The sequence below is a fragment of the Poecile atricapillus genome, chromosome 20 (assembly GCF_030490865.1).
Source record: "Poecile atricapillus isolate bPoeAtr1 chromosome 20, bPoeAtr1.hap1, whole genome shotgun sequence".
Classification (NCBI taxonomy): Eukaryota; Metazoa; Chordata; class Aves; order Passeriformes; family Paridae; genus Poecile; species Poecile atricapillus.
In genome coordinates, this window is record NC_081268.1 from 1,484,481 (window position 1) to 1,505,079 (window position 20,599).

The 20,599-nt window shown below is 50.3% G+C and overlaps 1 protein-coding gene across 3 annotated transcripts in view; it reads right to left on the bottom strand.

Moving 5' to 3' along the window:
• Positions 1 to 14,098, bottom strand: part of SCAI (suppressor of cancer cell invasion) — a 38,824-nt gene extending 24,726 nt beyond the window's left edge. Inside the window, exons 1-4 of one of the 3 annotated variants that reach the window (XM_058853620.1) lie at positions 13,366 to 14,098; positions 13,182 to 13,226; positions 5,524 to 5,585; positions 2,304 to 2,435 (exon numbers count right to left, since the gene is read on the bottom strand). In XM_058853620.1, coding sequence (XP_058709603.1) covers positions 2,304 to 2,435; positions 5,524 to 5,585; positions 13,182 to 13,226; positions 13,366 to 13,980 — 854 coding nt within the window. In that variant the 5' untranslated portion in view covers positions 13,981 to 14,098. Of the gene's footprint in view, positions 1 to 2,303; positions 2,436 to 4,124; positions 4,223 to 5,523; positions 5,586 to 13,181; positions 13,300 to 13,365 lie in introns of those variants that run through there. The other 2 variants (XM_058853622.1, XM_058853621.1) reach the window with 2 other exon arrangements.
• Positions 14,099 to 20,599: the final 6,501 nt, after the last annotated feature.

Sequence of the window (20,599 nt, forward strand, 5' to 3'; positions counted from 1 at the left end):
AAATATAGTTATGGAAAGTTTTTTAATTCCTTGAAGTTTCAGGCTGCTTTGTGATACTGAACACATTTAAGTACTTTTTAACATTTAAAAGAAAATACCAGTGACAATACACCATGACAAACTGCTTCCTTATACCCTCCCTCTTCCCAGCCTTTTTCAAGAAAGAAATCATGAGGGAGTGGGTAAAGGGGAGAAGAGAACCATTGCAACACACTTCATTAACAGTGTATTCTAACTTATAGCCCAGAGTAGAGACACTAGAAAGACAGCCCCCCCTGGGTTATCCTAGCAGGCACGGCCACAGGGGATGCTATCACTGGGAGCACGAGCACAAAGTACACTTTCGAGCAGCAACCTTGGCAGACCATCATATGTTTTCCTCAAATGCTGTATTTGGCATCTGTATTGGGAAGAGAGGAAGGAAATGCTACTGAAACAAAGACGTGGCAGGCTGAGCCCTTGCAATTTTTGGCAGCAGCAACAGCTAAGCAGCTGCCAACACAGCTATAGGCTCAGCTCCCTGTAGCTGAAGTGCCCAGAGGAGGTTTTGGGAAGGAAATTATTGCTCTCCTCTCCCTCCCCCATTACTTCTTTTCTATGAAAAATGTGGTAGGGGCAAGAGAATAGCATAAAACACAGAGCAAAGGCTGTCATCATCTTCAAAACAGAAGGTGTCAGGTAAGAATCAAATGCATTTTTTATGCTGGAGGGAAAAGCAAGCAACCGGACTAAGAATTGGGATGCTTGCCAAGACATTTCCAGGTGAACTCCCCAGAGAACAAGCACTAACAGAGAAGATACCTGAGAATTATAATGTTGCTTTATCCTGTCATTATGTCCATGGGAATCACAGGTCTTAGAGGTGAAATGGTGGTCAAGTGTAAGAAGTAACTGTGCCAGGTTACAGTAAGGACAAAGGCAGGTGTCCATTCTGCAGTGTTCCTATTTTCACACAGCAGAACTGGCTGCTTAATGCCATCTCTATTTTCACTTGTCATACTTCATCCAAAGTTATTTTCCATTTTCTTTTCATTTAGCTGGACAAGAATGTTTCTTTCTGGAAAAGTACCGTGGATATACTGAGAAACTCCATCTCATCTCAAGATCTGATACAAGCAGTACCTCCCTCCATGGCCAAAGCAGAGACAGAATGGCTGGAGGTTCTCTGCCACCTCTCTGATCTGAACTGGAGCAGCATGCAGCCACACATGAATTGTGTTCATTTGTACTCTTCAGTGACTCAGTCCAAAATTTCAAGCAAAATCTATCAGAAAGCCAATGTAATGTCATATAGTCCTGGAAATCCTGGTCTCAGGATCTCAATCCTTTCGCTTTAGACTGTTTTCCATGGGGGGAGGTAGGGGGTCAAACACAATCACCAGGAACTCCTTGTCCCTACTGCCCATTTGCCATTCAGATTTTGGAGCACAAAATGTTTGTTTTGGATTTGGTAATCAACTTCTAAAGCACATGAAAGGATTATCAATAGCGGGGGGTGGAGGAATTAAAAGCATCTTTGCTAACCATCTGTGTTTGACTAACAGCAAGCTATAAGGGCCCAAACATACAGCATTACTCAGAAACCAGTAAGAGGCTGAACTGCCAACCAGATATGAGCTCAAACCCATTACTTAAGAGACTACAGCAAAGCTTAGAAATAAAGCAGCTTTGGATACATGCTGTTTAACTCAGCATATATTGACATAAACAGGATATCCATATTACTGTCCAAACATGTATTCCCCTGCAGACAAACCAGTCAGACTTTCCAGCTGTTGTTGCAGCTGCTTAGTAGATAAATGTAGATTTTACCTTTCTCCACAGCTCAGATTAAGTACTTGTTTCACCAGACACATACAGCATACAGTTTCAATGTTTCTGTTTATCACTTCATAAATGTCTTTCCCAAAGATATTCCCTCTCTTCCTTTCCTCGCATCCAGACCAATCCTCCTCATCCTTATTTTTTTCACAAAGACAGTAGTGGTTTTGATTTGGATGCTGTGGACTGCACAGTCACACCTAATCCTTAATTGTGGCCTTCAAACACACCATTTCAGCAATAACCACATCAATTTCATGGGATTTCCAATTCCTAGTGTACTAGAAACTGGAATCTCTGCTCCTACAAACATTCTTACATACATGGTCCAAAAGTACCCATACAGAGGTGCATTGTTCTCTCCTAAACAAACCTACTGGGCTTGGATTTGAAATGTTCACTGTACAATTCACTTCAGCATCACATACTGCAGTGTGTGTTCCAAGGTTTTTCTGAAGGAATACTGTCAAAAATCCACTAACCTTAAGCCATTGAAGAGCTGCTTAGATTTATCCAGTAAGTAGCAAAAGTCTGTCACAGTTTTTCTCTCTGCTTGAGGAATATCATCTTCAGCTCCCCCTGATGACATGATTTCTTTTATGGGAAGCTCAGTCCTATGAAGAAAAAAATAGCCATATTACTCAAAAATCAAGGGCTGCTATGAACTCATCCAGACTGAGATGCATGTTCAGTTCCATGGGGATGTAACACACAGAGCATGCAATTCTCCACAGGTTACTCTTCTCAAGACGCATTTGAAAAAAACAGCTGAGAATCCAAGCATGTGACTAATTACTGCACACTGCACTAGTTAATAGAGCAAAATTAAAACTAACAGTGGTACAACAGTCACAAAATAAAATAACTCTGAGGACTGTCTTCACAAACACAAAACTGACAATGAAAGGACTGTAGCACAAACAACACGCAGGTTTCACACTTGGACAAATAAATCCTATCCAAATTTGCCTTCTGCAGAGGTATTTATCCTGCAGCTGTATTTAGAGACCAGCCTCAGTTCTCTTTACATTTCATTTTCTTCTGTAAATGCTGAAAACTGTAGCTCAATAGCTCCTATTGCTAAAACAAGGCAAATTCAGCCAGAATGCTAAAAAGTACCCTACCATCCTTCCTCTCTGCATCCTCCTAACTGTTTGATTCCATGGTGGCATTGCTTACAATCGTAACTGCAGATCTGTTTCATACCTGCAGATCTGTTTTCATTCTTCACATGAGTAAAATGTTACATTGTACAAGAATCATCTGAACAAAAAACTAGGATATAATGTAAATAATTGTAGAATTGAGTAAGCAAGGGAATATGAAAGCTTACAGAGGCAGAGTGGCTTTAAAAAATCTTACTCCAGACATACACAGATATCAAATTTTCCTTTTGAGCATACAAAGATGAGCTACAGATTTTGCAGCAGAAGCAACAACCAAACATCTCTGGAAATGGCTGCTAGATCTTCAGCTCTGCCATGCTCAGGATTTTTGTGCAAGATAAACACACCCCTAACTGGGCAAATGCAGAGCTTTTACTTCCAGCAGCTTCCCTACCAGTTCTGGTAAGTGTTCCTGTTAAGCAACAAGCTTCCATTTGTGCAGCAGCTCTATTTGGATGCTATTTGCACAAATAATTACCTACATATCCCAGTCCAAGCCAGGAAATGGCAAAGCTCACTCTTTCCAGCCATCGGAAAGCACCCAGAAGCATCTTTCAGCAACTGTCACAAAAAAATTCTTCACAATAACTAAGGAAGCTTCAGAAATGCTTCCCTGAACAAATACTTCATGCCCAACAAATGCAGAAGAAACTGACAGTTTCCACCCAGCTTTTGGGGTAAGTTAGAGGGCCATCCTGCCAACCAAGCAGTCTCATGATTTCCCAGTTTAGACAAGATGCAGCCCACATACACTTGTTTATACACACCCATGTGACAGCGCACCAGAGCACCAGTGCAAGGCCATGGGGGCACTGCACAAACCACTTGTTGAAAAGCTCCAGAAAAAGGAAAAAGTGTCTCTGTACTCAGGTAACTGTAATATGGGTGCCAGAGTGCAGAACATACCACCCAGATGTCACAAGCTTTGGCATGAGCCTGGCAAGAAGGACATGAAGACTGCGAAGCACCAGCCTGTGTCTGAAACCTCTGAACATTCACATTTACACAGCACAGAACAAACAACACCAAGTACTTAAAGCACCAACATATGAGACTGAAGTGAACAGTGAGACCTAAAAAACAGATGTCAGAAGTAGCCAGGAGGTGATTCAGGAATTTCAGGAAGAGGGACAATACCCCAGGTCCTGTGTGCTCCACAGCAAGGGTGACCTAAATCCTGCAGCGAGCCCGTAGATTCTGTGCTCCACCGTGGTAGTCCAGGCACTCCACAGCAGCTTCAGATACATTTGCAAAAATTGAGGAGCTTGCTTAAGTTGCAAAGTATGTTTCATACAGTCTAGATATCAGTCTTCTCATTTCATAGCAGTGAATTTTATTTTACACTATCTTTAAGATATACTACCCAACAACCCCAAGCACTGCCAACATAACCTGCGTTAGCCCTGGCCCAGGCAAGTAAAACCAACTAGGCTTTGGGTTGTTTTTTAAAACCAAGTAGTTCTCACATGCAAGGAGTTCACCAGACCCACTGTGAAGAGGCCATTTATGCAATCAATAAAAGACACACAAGAAAATCCATAGCCTGCCAATGTGAAAGGTATTGGAAGGCAGGAAAATATGTGAAGCTGGCTTTTCCAGCTGACAGGGAAGGAAAATAAAAGTAGTTATCTCATGCACTGGTTTTGGCTTATCATGCTCTGGAGGGGGTGGTATTTGGTGCTGTACAAAGGAAGAGCTACTATCAGGAGCAGCTCGGGAGAGGAGGAGGTGCTCCTGCACTAAGGACTGTGTTGTAATGCAGCAGCAGTACAGACAGGAGGGAGAATTATTATTAGAACAGCAAGTGGGCACAGTAAAGGGAGGAATACAGCTCCTGACATCGCCCTTTCCTAAGGGACTGCTCAGCTCCAAATGAACAATAAAAATAAAAAGCAACCAGGAGCACAGCCACAGCGGGGACCTCTCCTTCCCTTTGATACTAGAAGTTATCACATGGATCTGTGCTCGTCTGCAGACAGGCAGTTATCCTAGTTTTGACAGCCCTACTATACCAGGAATATCACCTACTTAATGTCTTGTTCTCTGTTTGATGCTTTTTGCTTTCTTTCATGCAAAAGAAACTGTTGGGCTGTTTTGTATGACAATTTTTCTTAAGTAACACATAAAAAAAATGCTCTCCAGAGTCTGCAGAAGGAGACACTGAACCATTGGCTTAAAAGACTGTTAGAATAAGTCAGAAAATGGTGGCTTCCAGCAGAACTTATTATTGTCTCAGATTTTGCCAACTCCTCAAGCCATACAAGGCAGAAAACCCATGCTAGCCAAGCCCCACACATGGTGTGCCAGGTTCTTCCCTACAAGCTCTCAGAACAGACAATTCCAGGTTTGCTTAATGCAATACATTATTGGATTTTACAAATTCATCCAATTGCAGCACCCAGGCAGCAGAGCTTCACAGACATCCCAGAGGATGGCAGTTAAAACTGGAGCTGAAGGGCAGCAGGAGGAGGGATATAGGACAGGGATAGAGGTTTCATGGTGCTGGCCAGTATTTTTAAAGTCAGATGTCACTTACATCACACACGTCTCCACTTCCCTGTGGTTTGCTGTCTTTTGGCTAAGGTTTTCCAGGCTTAGCTGGAAGGGAAAAAGAATGCTGAAGTTAATGGTATGCACTCCCCACTAGCCCTACCCTGGGATTCAGGCCTGCAAAGCAAGGCAGGCTTTGTGAGCCGTGAGGGAATGACAATGCAAGCCCAGCATGGATATGTTCAATGAGTGCATTACATCCTCTCAGATTTGCTAGGTAGCATCACTGTAAGCTGCCATTCAGCTGCCTGCTGGAAGGGGAGGGTCATAACTTCCCACCCGACATGTAGCAGCAAATAAAACCTCACACACTGGAGGTGCAGCTGTGGTGTAACCAGAGGGCACAGTGAACAGGAGGATGTCGGGGGTCTGTAAGCTCATGTATCAGGACAAGTAGAATCAGGAGCAGTTTACTGGAGCTGCACAGCAGCTGGCTGGACATGGCACCTTGACCTTCCAACAGAGCACTTGTACAACCCAGCTGCCTTTTTTTAAGCCATCATTTCTTCTCAGTTATGGAATATTGACTGGTTTTCAAATGCTTCCCACTTCCCACTTAGAGGCACAAGTGGTAACCAAAACCAAAAGCAAACACACTTTGTTCATCTATGTTTTGATACAGGATTTCCCCCAAACTAAGATGTTCCTAGAACTGCTCTCTACAGAAACCAATGGTGGAAAACACATTCCTGTCTATCAGGATTTTAAAGCTGTCAAACCTTGAGTCAGAGACCAGCTCTCTTTCCACTTTTCATCCTGACACATCTCCCACAGCATCACTGCCAAAAGGGGATGCGACACAAAGCCAGACACCCAGCTGGTATCTATTTCTTATCTGAAAATTAACAATACAGATAAAACTAAGCTCCTGATCGTTCATACACAAAGCCTGGAACCATCATGCCTCAGAACTCTATCAAAAACCAGCCGATCTTACCTTCACCAAGCATGATGCCTACCTTGGCTTCCTATTTGCCTGTCCTTTTCTTCTGCAGACTGGCACACTCATGTCTCATTTTTTTTTCAACGCTGTACTGCACGTTTTGGGAAAACCATCTGTGTGTTTCCATGTGATCTACTCAGAGTGCTAGTCCTGACAGAGCCTCAGACAACACAAAATGCATCAGAAACCAAATTCATTCCTCTTGCCAGAATACCTAACTCTCCATCAAGAGCCACTGCCCTGAAGTTCCCAAGACACCACTCAGTTCTGCCCAAGAAAAACTGAAATAAATAATCAGCAATTCCCCCAGACAGGCACTGAAAACCTCACAGCCTGCTAGAGTCAGGAATTCAGAGGGAATGGTAGTGAGCAGTTATACATCAAACCATTTCTTTATAAAACGGGGAGCGGGGGGGAGATTTCTTTATTATTCCAAGGTTTTTAGTAAAATTTGGAACCAATCACAGACATTCCTCACCCCAACCACTGTTCACCTCAGGGCATGTCTGCACTGCAGTGGCTGCAGCTCTTCCAGACATATCCAGCTCCTTTTCCAGCAGCTCGTTGGATGCTGCAGGAGGCATCTGGGAGCAGGCTGAGCCCACACCTGAGCTCCTGGCAAGGCTCAGTCCTGGGGGACAGCAATGGCCAGGGCTAGCTCAGAGAACAACTGGAGCATTTGTGTCCCAGCTCTGCTCAGTGTTCTGTGCACATGGGCTGCACAAGGAACAGGACGTAGTCTGGGCTTTGGGGACACTTTTGTCTGAATGCCACAATGGTAAGCAACTCAAGAAACAGAAACAAGTAGGTGTTGTATTTAACTGATAATGCTGGTCAAATCACATTCTCTCTGCCTAGATGTTTGCTTACTTCAAAGGGCACTAAGGAGATATGAATTACAAGGGTGAAAGCCTGGTTTCATATAAAAATTACAGTGTGGCTGATAAAATCACCTGCAAATACAACTAGGTACAACTACCTCCTACTGGGAATTCTCCAAGAAGCTGGTTTTCCTACTAAATGAATTTTTACAGCTAACTTGCAAAAATACTGCTACCTCCAAAGATTAGGCAAGAGGGCAGTCACTTTAAAAAAATAATAAAAACACAGAAAGGCCAGTGAGCCTGTGCATGAACACACCCACACTCCTGTGCAGGAACAGCCAGCGCCAACAGTCGCTCCTCCAGGGACAGGCAGCCTGGTCCCCCGTGGACCTGGATTGATCCTTCCCTTTGCAACTCAATAAACCCAGATCTCCCAGCACAGGGAAAGCTTCCACTGCCCTGGGGCTTCACACATTCTGAGGGGCTGGCCAGATGCTTCCTACAACACAACTTTTTTCTGTCTGTCCTTCCCTTTAATAGATGCACTGAACACATCACTCTACTTCAACTTCTTTTGAATTTTGTGAAAGTTACTCGTGAGATAATCTTCAGGACCTTTCTCCCTAGAGCAACAACAGTTACATCAGACAAGAGATTTGATAGCTGCTTGAAAAAGAAAAAAGAGGAACCCTGATCATGTAATTGCTTTCCTGAAAAAAGGGAAAGGAGCAGACAGGGGATAAATAAGAAAACAAGATAAACACACGCACGCACATTCCCCAGCTGCACACTGCTGTGGCCAGTGGAAGTGGCAGAGAGCAGGCACTCACAGTTACACAAGAACTGTTATACAAGTTGCACAAATTGTATTACTGCAAACTGAAAGTTTACTACTCTCACATGAATGCACAATTCCTTCCTCAGCACATCAGAAGATGAGAAGATCTGCTAACAGCCTCACAATAAGACCTCAGAGTTAAGGGGAGCTGCCACCTCTGCATTACCTGTGACATTTCGACAGGAACAGTCTCATGATTTCCAGTAGGAAAATAGGCAACACCACAAATTCAACTCCATTCTGAGTCAAATGAGTCAGAAAATACAATATGCAGTGTCAATCCCATTATTTTAACTTCAAGTAAGTGCTTTGTCTGGAATCAGGCTTTTCATATGTTTCAGACATCTTTTAAAATCCTTTTATTGCTTAGAAGCACACCTGTCTGTATCCAGAACTGCAGCTTTGGCATCTTTTCTCTCAGAAAAATGCGGAGGTGCTCATTAACATCATGCCATGGAAACCGTGTAGTCCCTTCCTGCCTCCTACACTGAGATCATGGAAGCCACACCTCAACAGCAGACTCCTCTGAATTCACTCTGGGCAGACTCACTTTGAACACAAGAGACATGATCTCACCATGGGATGCACGTGGCTTTCAATCGCCTTCAGAACACAAAACTTTCACTTCCCTTCTTTATGTTTCTGCCACTGACAATTTGTTCCACCTTTGTCTGTTCTGCGCCCTCTGTGATCCCCCTTTGACTGCAGTTCACGACCTTTTGTGTATACGATGAACAAAGGGCACAGGCTAAAAATGTCATCACAGTTGGGCCTCTGCTCTTCTACTGACTTCACTGGTTTGCTATTAAAAATAGGCTCAAGCTCAAAGTCAGACCAAAGAAGAATTTCTGGGTCATCAGAGTCTAGGAATCTCCAGAAGATGGTGCAGAAGCAATGTGAAAGAGGACACAAGTGTTTCGTTTTATCCAAATTCAAATAATGAATCTGTCGTGGTGCCTGCATACCACCTACATGGTACCTAGCAGTCATTTGCTTTGTATGAAAGAGCAAGAGAAAAAAAATCATCAGGCTGGCCCACTCTTGGCAGGGGTGGGAGGGTAGAAGGGAGACAGAAAAACACCATCAGCTGTGGCAGTGAGCTGTGTGTATTTACATTTCACAGGCTGAACTATTTAGTGGTTTATTTACACACAATGTTCTTGGAGCAGCTAAAATGCCAGTTGTGTTTTATCTCGATTTTGTGGCAATGCACATAAGCCACAGAATCATAGGAAGAGCCTGCAAATGAGAGATGAACCTCCTACATCTGGAAAAGCACACAAGCCACTGTGAGAAAGGAGAGAGAATTTTGGGAGCACAGGCACAACGAGGGCTGAAATGCATTAGTTGTGACAAGATACCAAAATACAACCCAGGGATTCAAAAGCAACGACCCTGTCACAATGCAAGAGTTCGTGCTGCAGGGATTGCACATCCCAGGGAACCCTCACAGCCAAGCCAACCTACGGCACAGCACAGCGGCCTCGGGTCCCTCTGGCTGCCCCTCCATGTTAGAGTGAGGAGGGAATTGCAGTCAGCTCCATTTTATGCACATTTGATGGCAAGACGCCAACACAACTGTTGACTGAGCCAAATCTGGGCCCCCTTGAACTAAGCCATCACCTAAAGCGGGGTGGAAAAGCACATGCCTCTCGCCTTCCCAGCAGCCAAGTTCCTGAAAAGCATCCCAGTTACAAGAAAGATTTTCCTTTCTTTCCTCTGACAACTGATGTTTAACTCTTTTATATACACTCATTAATTTGAAATGGAACAGCTAACGTGAAGCTGCATTGTACAGCAAAGGGATGGAGAGGCTTCCTTCCAGCGAGCCAAATGATTTACTGGCTGGCCCAAATGGCAGCTGAGGCCAGTGCCCGATCTGGAGAGCGGCTATCGTCACACTCTGCAGCCTGTTCCCATCCTCAGCCAAGGTGCCAATGGCTGCCTTCCAAATGGAACTGTATTCCAACAAAAGAAGGAACGCAGAACAAGCTTGGGAAAGCTTTCTGATCCCTTCGGTTCACTTCTTCCCTCCAAACCAGTGTTTGGTGGGAGCTGCCAGCACGCTTGGGAATTGCATGGAGAGCATCACCACTCTGGGAATTCACCTTCCTGAGCAGGTACTGCTCCTGAGCCATGCCTCTGCCTCAGAGCAGAGAAATCCCTCTGCTGACTTCTGCTTTAATTATATTTTAAAAACTCAGCTTCTAGTCTGTGTTCCATTATATTAATAGCAATAATTAAAAATACTTCAAACAACAAGTCCTCTAAACCTGCAGTTCCATCCAGGCTTTCTGGTATTGCAAACTTCCTTTCCTGACTGACATCCTCAGGGAACTAGACTGATGGCTACTCTGTTCCATCCCCGCTGCAGGGCCGTGCTGTGTTCTCTCAGCATATGTAAGCTGCAAGGTAATATTTGTGTTGGCAACTTCCTTACATACTTTACAGAACCAGACCTCCATTTGACCCTCAGTGCAGCTCCCACACACAACTCGGTCCACTCCTTCGAACTGTCTCCTCCTGCTGCACCACATGCTCCATACCATACCTCTGTTTCCAGCCTGTTTAAAAACTACACATCTTGAACAGAGCTTTTGTCCTTTAACAGTACACCTTAGCTATAAAAGCCAAGCCCGCAGAATGTTCTTATGCAAGAACACCAAACAAATTATTATAAAATCTGCATTTACAGGTCCTGGTTGTCCTTCTCCCAAGATTGCTCCAACGAAAGCAATATTTTTTATGAAAAAATGAGACCTGTGTAAAGTTCAGTGTAAAAAGACATCAACATCCAAATTTTTATGGTCAAAATCCAATAGCTGTACTGTGCTTTAGGGGGCTAGTGGGAGCGTTGGGGGTTTTGGTTTAATATCAGTTCTATTTCAGCTCTTTAGGCAATAACACCACCACAGACTTTCACACCAGAGATCTTCCTTCCTTACCCAAAGCACACCAAGCAGAATAAAAGATAAGCCAACAAAGTAACGTGTCCAGATAATCCAATGAATTCCCATTATCCATCTGTGCCGCAGCAGATCATCAACAACTCCATTTAACGCCAACAGAGCTAAACCAGAATAAAAGTGATGCAAAAAGAGGGGAGATGTGAGTGGCACACGGCAGCGAGGCAGCTGCAGTGCGAGCAGGGGACTGTGCAGAGCATCATGTGACAGGAGCAGCAGCCGCGGGAGAGCTGCAGCCCCCGGCTCCCACCTCCCCAAATCTGTGCCCTCCGTGCAAGGCCACGGGCACCACCATCTGATTCCAATGCAGAACTGACTAGGGTTAGAAGCTTCTCGATTCTGAATCATTACGCTCCATTTTTGTTACTTCCCTCCACAAAATAAAACAGGGACACAGAAATGATTAACAATGAGTTTCATGTTCCTCCTGCTGGAATGCACTTTCAGGATCTTTATCACTTGTAGATCGACTTTCTCAAAAGAGCAAAATGAACACAGAATGTGGTATCATTCTTACACATAGAGCAAAGCCTAACTAGACATCGTTGTGATAAAATATTCCCTTGCTTGTAAGGGACATGGATTGCCAACTAAATTTTGATACTGTATTGTAGCTACATTTCAAGACAAAACAATGATCACGTTCTCCTTTGTAGCACAAAATATTCCCCCCTCTCCATATAGTTTCTGTGAATGATTTTTCTATTTCCTGCAGTAAAGGACCTGGCCATCACATTTGGGACTGTCTGTGTTGCTCTGGCAGCCCAGAATGACTGGAGAATAATGTTCTCTGCTCCTAGTGAAGTGACTCACTCTTTCTTTCATTTAACATAAATCGTGGTCCAATTTATCCAAACATCTTGAATGAGGCTGTATTAATCTGATCTGAAAATGAAGCCTCCTTTTTCTACACACACATTCCCCAGCAGAGCACCAAGCTCCCAAAGTGCTTCCTCCACCATGCAAGGGACAGCACAACCACACCACGGGTTCAGGCGGGGTGAGGAGACCCCAGGCAGGAACTGCACCTGCAAACCCCACAGCAAGACCCATACCAGGATGATTTTCTACAATTTGCAAAGACTGCTACCACCACAGCAGTCCTGCAGCCCGCAGGAGCAGTGGGAAGCACACACATGCTGGGAGACTCACTCACATTTTAGTCCTCATATGGTCCCACAGCGCTGCTTTGCATTAGCTTGGACAAGATGCCATGAATTACAGGTTGCATTTGGTAACTCGTGCAAAATCTAGATTTTTTTAATACTAAAGAGTTCATTTTGCAGGTTGGAGGACTAGAAGTGCTTGGCCCAGACACAGCTAAAGCATAGAAGCTTGGAATCCGGTTATTAAATGACAGACGTGCAACTCAGACATTGATGAAAACAGGTCCTATTCTGTGGTGGAATATTAGATCTAGAGCTGAAAATATGCAGTCTTGATCTCGAATGCTTTAATAGGTTATGGACATTTTTATAGGGCAAGAAATTTGAGGGGTTAACACAACATAACAACCATCCAGCGTCTGTTCCCAAGAGCATCTCATGTCACCTATTGTCCAAGACACCTCTCTATTTAAAAAAAAATAAAAAATAAAAGATGACAAGGGAACTGCTACGATATAAGTTTAAAATCAGAACTGATGATTCTATCAAACCGGGAGCTCGGATATCCAGCACTGCACAGACTGTTCCTGTAAAATCCCGCAATATTCCATCCCAAGGGGCTCGTTTGCCGATGCCGAGTGCCGCTACCTGTCACCAGCGTGCAGGACACCGACAGCCTCGCCCGCCGCGAGCGGGAAGGGAGCGCGAGGAACGGAGAAGTTAATAAAGAAGGGGTCGTTTGGGTAATTATTTCAGCTACGCTGCCAACCCAGGCCTAAGCGTTAGACGTGTCATATCGTGTTCCTCCTCTCCGTTAGCAGCAAAGACAGCGGCGAGCACGGCCCCGTGCCGCCGCCGGGCCTCGGTGGCTCCCGCCCCCGCCGCCCCTCACCGCGGCAGCAGGCGCGGACTCGCCGCGCCGCCGGGGGATGCTCCGCGCAGCCCCCGCCCGCACCTGCCGCCTTACCTGGGCTCCCACGCGCGGCGGGGCTCTTCCGCCGGGCCCGGAGCACTGAGGGGGCGAGACCGCGGTGAGGGGCGCGCCGCCGCCGGGCCTGCCCCGAGGCGTCCGCAGCCGCCGCCGCCGCTCCCGCCCGCCCCCGCCGCCGCCCCGCCCGCGCCCGCCCGCGCCGCCGCTCCGCCCCCCGCACCTGGAGGCCGGGTCGGAGCGGGGCAGGCGCTGCCGGACGGCCCCGATCACCGTCCACACCCGCCGGTCCCGAGCACGGTCCCGGTCCGGGCGCGGCCGCGGCGCCGCTGAGGTTCGGGGAGCGCGGCTGCCGCCTCGCGCCGGTCCGCGCCGGCCAGCCCCGCCCCCGTGCGCGCCTTATTGGCCGAACACCCAGGCTAACGGTGAGAAGGCGTTTTGATTGGCTGCAGCGGCCGTCAATCGATAGACTCCGCCCTCCCTCGGGCTGCCGCTGAGGCGGGCGGCTGCTTGGATACGGCGGCGGCGGCACCGTGCGGAACGAGACCGGCCCCTCCGTCCATCTGTCCGTCCGTCCCGCGCGGCCGCCTGCGCGCAAGGCCCTGCCCCTGCTCCGCCGTGCCGCGGCGGCCCCTCCCGCCCCGCCCGCCATCACGTCCCCAACACTGTCGGTGTAAGAGTGCCGCACCTCGGCCAGCGCGGGAACACCGGCTGCGCTCTGACCGGGCTCCGGCGGCCGAGAGAGGGCGAGGGCGGGGGCGGCAGCCGCAGCACCGAGCGGCTCCCGCGGGGCTACAGCCCCAGAGCCCGGGGCCAGCCGTGCCTCCCGCCCTGTCATCGCCCCGGCCGGGCCCACCGTGCATCCCGCGGGGGGCGCGCGGCGCGCGGGCTCCTCCCCCCGCCCAGCGCGCGTTGGTACGGTCCGGCCGCGGCTCCGCCCCCGTCCCTGCGCCGCTTCCGTCCTTCCGCCCCGCGCCGCGCGCCGCCCGCCATGGTGAGAGAGCCGGGCCGCGGGTGGGGAATCCGCCGGCATCCCGCGGGAACGGCACCCGGCATCCGCCGGTATCCCGCGGGAACGGCACCTGGCATCTCGCGGGAACGGCGCCCGGGATCCCCCGGGAACGGCGCCTGGGTTTCCCCGGCATCCCGCGGGAGTGGCCACCGGGCATCCGCCGGCATCCGGGACCGGCAGCCCGGGAATCCCCCCCGTCCCATCGGGACCGGGAATCCCGGCAGTCCGCCCACCTCCCAGCGGGGCCTGGGCCCGCATATTGGCGCTGTGGGGGCTGAGGGAGGGCGGGGTGCGGGCCCGGGGGTCGCGCGGGGGTGCTGACGGCCTGTCCGCCGTCCGCAGGCCAAGATCAAGGCCCGAGACCTGCGCGGGAAGAAGAAGGAGGAGCTGCTGAAGCAGCTGGACGATCTGAAGGTGGAGCTGTCGCAGCTGCGCGTGGCCAAAGTGACCGGCGGGGCCGCCTCCAAGCTATCCAAGATGTGAGTGGGGCCGGGGGCGAGGGGAGATGGGCAGGGGCCGCTGGGTGCGCCGTGTCTGAGAGTTGCTCTCGCGGGCTGTAGTTGTTGTGGGCTGTAAAAAACAAACAAAAAACAGTGTGGAAGAGGAGCAGCTCTCAGTAGGCCTGAGGGTCGGTGTGTGTGTCTGTGCTCAGAGATGTTGAGCGGAGATGAGCCGGGCGCTGCCGGCGTTGGCTGTAGTGTGGCACAGTGTAAGGGGCCGGAGCACACACGGTTTCTGTGCCCCGGGTTTGATCCGTGGTCCTGCAGGGTGTCCTGAGATTCCTCTTTCCCATCTGCAGCCGTGTGGTGCGCAAATCCATTGCCAGAGTGTTGACTGTCATCAACCAGACCCAGAAGGAGAACTTGAGGAAGTTCTACAAGGTAAGGACAAACATCTTTTGTAAGTAGCTTTTTACGTTCTTGCTATTCACAGTTACAAAGTTTATGGGAAGGATTGCTACTTAAGAGTTTAAAACTCGGTGAAAAACTATCGTTTATGTTCAGTTTAATGTTCTCTGGTCATGGTTGCTTTTTAAATATTAGTGCAAGAATTCTACAAGCTTGGTGTGAGTCTGCTTTTGCAGGAGTCTTCTGGCAGCATCCCTTGTGTGGGGTGGGGTGAACTTGCTGGGAGATGTAGTTTGTAGAAGTGCAGGTACTCTTTTGTTTTGAATTTAATCATCTCGCAGGTGACCAAGAAATTCTTTAATTCCATAAGGTTCTGTAATTTTTAGAATACTGCTTCCTTGAGTTTGAGTTAGATCATATTGGGTGGGGAAGAAAGAACTTTTCAAGAGGTGTTGGATAACTGGAGCTTTTAAGATTAGACATTACTTAAACTTGAGTCAGAGCTGCTGCAAAAGTTAGAATTCACTCGTGTTTCTCGGTGGAGTCTCCTACACTTCCAGACTGCATTGACAATGCCAAGGAAAAGAGGCTCAGACAGTGGTGCTGGTGCTGTGGCAGGAGCCCAGCCCAGAGCAGTGTCTGAGCTCAGCTGCTGCATGTCTTTGCAAACAGGGCAAGAAGTACAAACCCCTGGATCTGCGGCCCAAGAAGACTCGGGCCATGCGGCGCAGGCTCAACAAACACGAGGAGAACCTGAAGACCAAGAAGCAGCAGCGAAAGGAACGATTATACCCGGCCCGGAAATTCGCTATCAAGGCATAGCCCTGAGCAAGCTGCAGCTCCAGGCTGGGGGGCTGGGGATGGCTCATTAAATGGAGTTTGGTTTGGAAGTGTCACTGGTGGTTTCTTTGGTAGTGGTGGGTAAAGAGGCCATAAAGGAGTCATCAGCTTAATGGAGGGAAATGGGAGGATTCACAGAAAGTGTCTGAACTGTGACTGCTAATGAAAATACTGACCTGGCAGTTTATTTTCCTCTGAGGAGTGAGGCAATGAATGAGTACAGATCTGGGTGGTTGGTTCAACCTAACATGTAAGAAGTATTTAACCTGAGATGGATGTAAAATGGAAGCTTTTTACAAATGTTGGTAGTCAATACTTATCACTGTTTATCATAGTTTAAAGTTTTATCTTGTACCATTGTTTAAGTGTTAATAGAAACAAATTAATTATCTGATTTTACAGGATTTCATGGCAACTTGTCAGCACTTGGTTCAGATCCCTGGGCAGCTCATAGCTCCTGAGAACCCCCTGGGGTGGGAATAGTTTCAGACCAGGTGTTCTGTGGGTGTCACTGAGCTCAGGGTGTGATAAAGGTCTGAGCTCCAGGGGTGGCACTGCTGAACTCCCAGGGCATCTGTGGCCTCACAATTCCACGCTTCTTTCTACCTGCAAAGCACAGCACGGGTTAAATGGTTTGTCTTTGTCCCCCATGGAGTTCTTTGGGACTCAGATGGAGTTGCAATTCCAAAAGCCTTTTTTGGTCCTGATTGTGAGGAAGAGTTCTGCAGTGCTGCTGGAGCGTGAGGACTGCAGCACTCATGGTTTGTGTTAGTGCAGCCAATGCATTCGAACATAAAAAATTCCCTATCCATTAGGGAGTTCCTAGATTGGATCCAGATTCTGTTTAGGAAAAAATCTTAATTCTACTCCCTCAATTAAGGCTTTTTAAGCCTCAATCTGGTTTTATCCAGAGAGGCCTGATCACGTGCAGCGCAGGGAATTTCCCCTACATGGTGACACATGGTGAGGGGTGGCCGTGCTGTGATGTCACCTGGGCTGTGCCATGCCTTTGTTTGGAGCCCGAGGTGGACGGGACGTGTCTGGCAGCGAGCGGGCCTGGGCTGGCACAGCGCTGGGCCAGGCTGCCAGAGCGTGCCGGGGGACGGTGAGCTGCATGTGGGAACCAGCTCCTTGGCTCACACTCGCGTTCCCAGGAAGGCAAGGCAGGCTTTCAGAGGGCTGTGTCTCCATGTGTCAGTGTCCTGCCCTGGCTGACAGAACTGCTCCAGGGGGAGCCTGAGCTTCTTGCCCAGCACACACAGCCCCCCAGGAGCTGGAGCACCCCCTGTGAGGATCCCAGATCCACACACTCCATCCCAGGAGCCTGATGCCAGAAGGAGACAGGAGAGGGGCTGAGCCCCTGTGCTGGGAATGGGGCAGGTTGGGGCACGTGGCTGCTGCCAGATGATACCTGGCTGTGTTTGGGCTTCCCTCTGGAGAGGTGTGTGCCCTGTTCTGCTCCAGCAGTGCAGCTGATGGGAGTCTGGTGGCTCTGACAGCATTCCTGACAACACAACAAAGCAAACACAGTGTGAACTCCACTGCAGAGACTCGTGACAGTCGGGGTGTGCTCCAGGTATCACCTTCCTCCCCAACCACAGGAGCAGCTGCTCTGCTGAGAGAGGACCTGCTGTCTCAAAGATCCAGTCAGTACAGATCACTGGCGTGTCAATCAGTAACAAGAGAGTGGAAAACACAAAAATGGGGGGAAATACTAACTAAACAGGCACTGAACATCCAGGAGACATCCCCATGCTGAAGTAGGAGGCAGTACTGGAGAGCAGCTTCAGTTTGAGCGCAGCCCACAGCAGCCATTTGAGGAAGTGAAAATGTTTCTGGCACTGCACTAAATCCTGGGGCTGAATTACTCCATAGTTGTGTGACAAAACCAGCCAGTCCAGCCCTTCCATCAGAGCTGCCCTGTCCTGTTACAGGAGACATCCTACAGACAAGCAGCCCTTTAGGTGACCAGGAACAACAGACTGATTGAGAGGATTCAGAGGTGAAGTGATGGGCTACCTCCAGGGCACAGGTGGAGAACACTCTTGTTCCTGCTGTGAGAGCAAGGCAGGGCCTGTCCTGGCCAGGGTCTCTGGTGGTCTGTGCTGGTTCCCACTTCACCAGCCAGCCCCAGACGGTGCTGTGCTTCCCCAGCTCCCTGGCAGAAGCTGCTGCTGTCAGGACTGAGTGAACACTCTCCAGCCTTGCTGGTCCCCAGCAGAAGGGAGGCCAGTGGCAGAACCCCCAGCTCAGGGCCATGCACTCTGCAGAGCATCCCAGTGTTGCACTGCCTATGGGGACCACAGAGGGTCTCCCTTGTGCCCCTGAGGCAGTGTGACCCCTGTCCCCCTGTGGCATGGCGCTGCCTGGCTGTGGGGTCGGTTGCAGGGACCCCGCCGTGCTGCAGCGCTGACCCTGCGCAGCTGCCGACGCCAGCCCTGGGTTTAGCACCGGTGTTTGCAGAGCATCAGAACCTCAGAGGCTCAAACTGTTTATTTGCTCCTTGTAACTGAAGATGTCCCTCAGCACTGGAGAGGTTTCCTGGGAAAAGACGTTCTTCAACAAATAAATAATTTCCCGGGTGGGGATGAGGACGGAGGAGCAGCTGCTGGCTGGCTACAGGGCACAGCCCAGGGCTGGTGCTGCTGCAGAGGGAGCGCTGGCCCTGCGCCCTGGAACGCATCCAACAGGACCAGATGTTTCTGGCCAGCATAGCAGGACCGGCCCGGAGCGGATGGTGTGTGTGGGAGCTGGCAGCACCCACTCCTGGACCCAATTCTGCATCTGGGGCAGGGCCTGGGGGCTGGGGGAGGAGGGGCATCAGAGTGGGCAGAGGCAGATGTGAGCTGTATAATCACAGTCTGTGAGGATGAAGAAGATCCTCAAGATTGAGTCCAATTGTAAACCAAATATTTCCAAGGAAAGCCTAGGACCCACTTCCCTTGGCTGGTGTTTGCTGTGATGGACGCAATCCCCAGGTCTCCTAATGCTAATCTCCATGCTCCTGATTGCTCCTGTCACCTTCTTCCCTCAGGACAGTCCTTGGCTGCTGCCCTGTGCGCTACCACAGGGCTGTCCCTGGTTTCTGCACAGTGGGACGTGTGGGCAGCAGGACACGGAGGGACACACCAAGTGCTTTGTGGTGCAGAGAGTTTGGGAGCGACCACCTGGGCACATCCCAGCGCCCTGGGCTGTGCCTTGCCCCGGGCAGGCATGCTGGAAGAGCTGGCCCTGCGTGGCTGCGTGCGAGCAGCGTGTCTGGTGCATCTGGTGACCACAAGCCCCACGCTGTGAGGCCTGGCAGGAAAATGCCGCGTCCTGCTGGCCTCGCGGACGGCCTCGGTCTGTCCAGAGCGGCCGCCCGCGCCCGGCCCTGAATGCCCGTTTTGTTGGCCAGTCTGGGGGAGGATTTGCCCCCACACTGCCCTGGTCCTGCTGCTCCATGAATACAGGCAGTGTCTGGATGCAGGCGCTGCGCCGCAGGGATCTGCTCCTGCTGTCCCGGGGGCTCCCGGGCAAAGGTGGCCCTGGAGCTCCTGGGGCTGGGGCTGCTTCGTGCTGGGGCTCTGGGCTGCCAGCCAGCCTGGTTGTGCATCCGCAGGGAGATGGAGAAAGCCCCCGCATCAGGCTGAGCAGAGCCAGCCATGAGAGTCCCCTGCTCTGTGCCATGCCATGCCATGCCGTGGGTGCTGCCAGGGAAGGGGCACCCTGCCAACCCCAGGGGCTGCCATGGTGAGGCCGGGGTGCTGTGGAGCTGGTGGTGTAAGCCTGGGAAAGATTTCTGTTTCCACTGGTGAGTGAGTCAGCGGCGGCACTGAGCCCATGGCTCCCCTCCCTTCCCTCCGGCCACCGCCATCGCCCAGCACCCGCTGCCCAGCCCTTTCCCACAGCTGCTCGGAGCTGTCAGCCTGGGCACCTGTGTCCCCTCATCACACCATGTCCCTGCACCTCCCTGCTGCTCCTGGAGACTGACCAGAAGCCCTGGTGGCACCAATGTTCTCCCACCAAACAAGTCCCATCACAGGCAGCAAATGGGTGGGGGCACAGCATGAGGGCTGCGGCGCTGGCGCTGAGCCTTCAGCTCCCCGGGATGACCTGGGGGCTACTGGCATGGCTGGACACCATGGCCCAGGCAGAGCCCTGTGCCAAGGCCCTGGTCCTGGAGCCTGGCTGTGCTCAGACAGCTGAGCTGCAGGGGATCCAGGCAGAGGCAGCTCCTGGGGTGGAACAAGGACTGAAGTTTTGGTGCACCCTCAGCAGGTGCCAGCAGACTGCAACCATAGTCAAGCTCTGCCCAGGATGTCACTTGCCCACTGTATATCCTGCCCACACAAAGACTGGCCACCCCCAGCTCACCTCAACCCTCACCTCAGACACCGTGGGGAGAGCAGGACGCCAGCCTGGGCAGCAGGGCCAGGAGGGAGGCAAAACCACCACAAACAGACCAGCCTGGCCGGTAACTGAGAAGGAGGCGGGGGCGATCAGGGCTCACTGCCTGGCTGCACCGAGGACAGGAGGAGATTTTGGGAGCAAAGGCTGTGGCACCAGGGCCACCAGCCCAGATGGCCTCAGCTGCCCTTCCTGAGGCACCACATCGCTGTCACGGGGGCTTCGAGCACCACAGACCCCCAACATCCTTGTCTCAAGCTTCATTTGCTGCTTGCTGCTGAGCTGAGAGATTTTAATCTTTTAATCACGTTATGAGCCGAGGTGGTGCCGGCCACGCACAGGAGGAATGTCTGGAAGTCAGCAGCGCC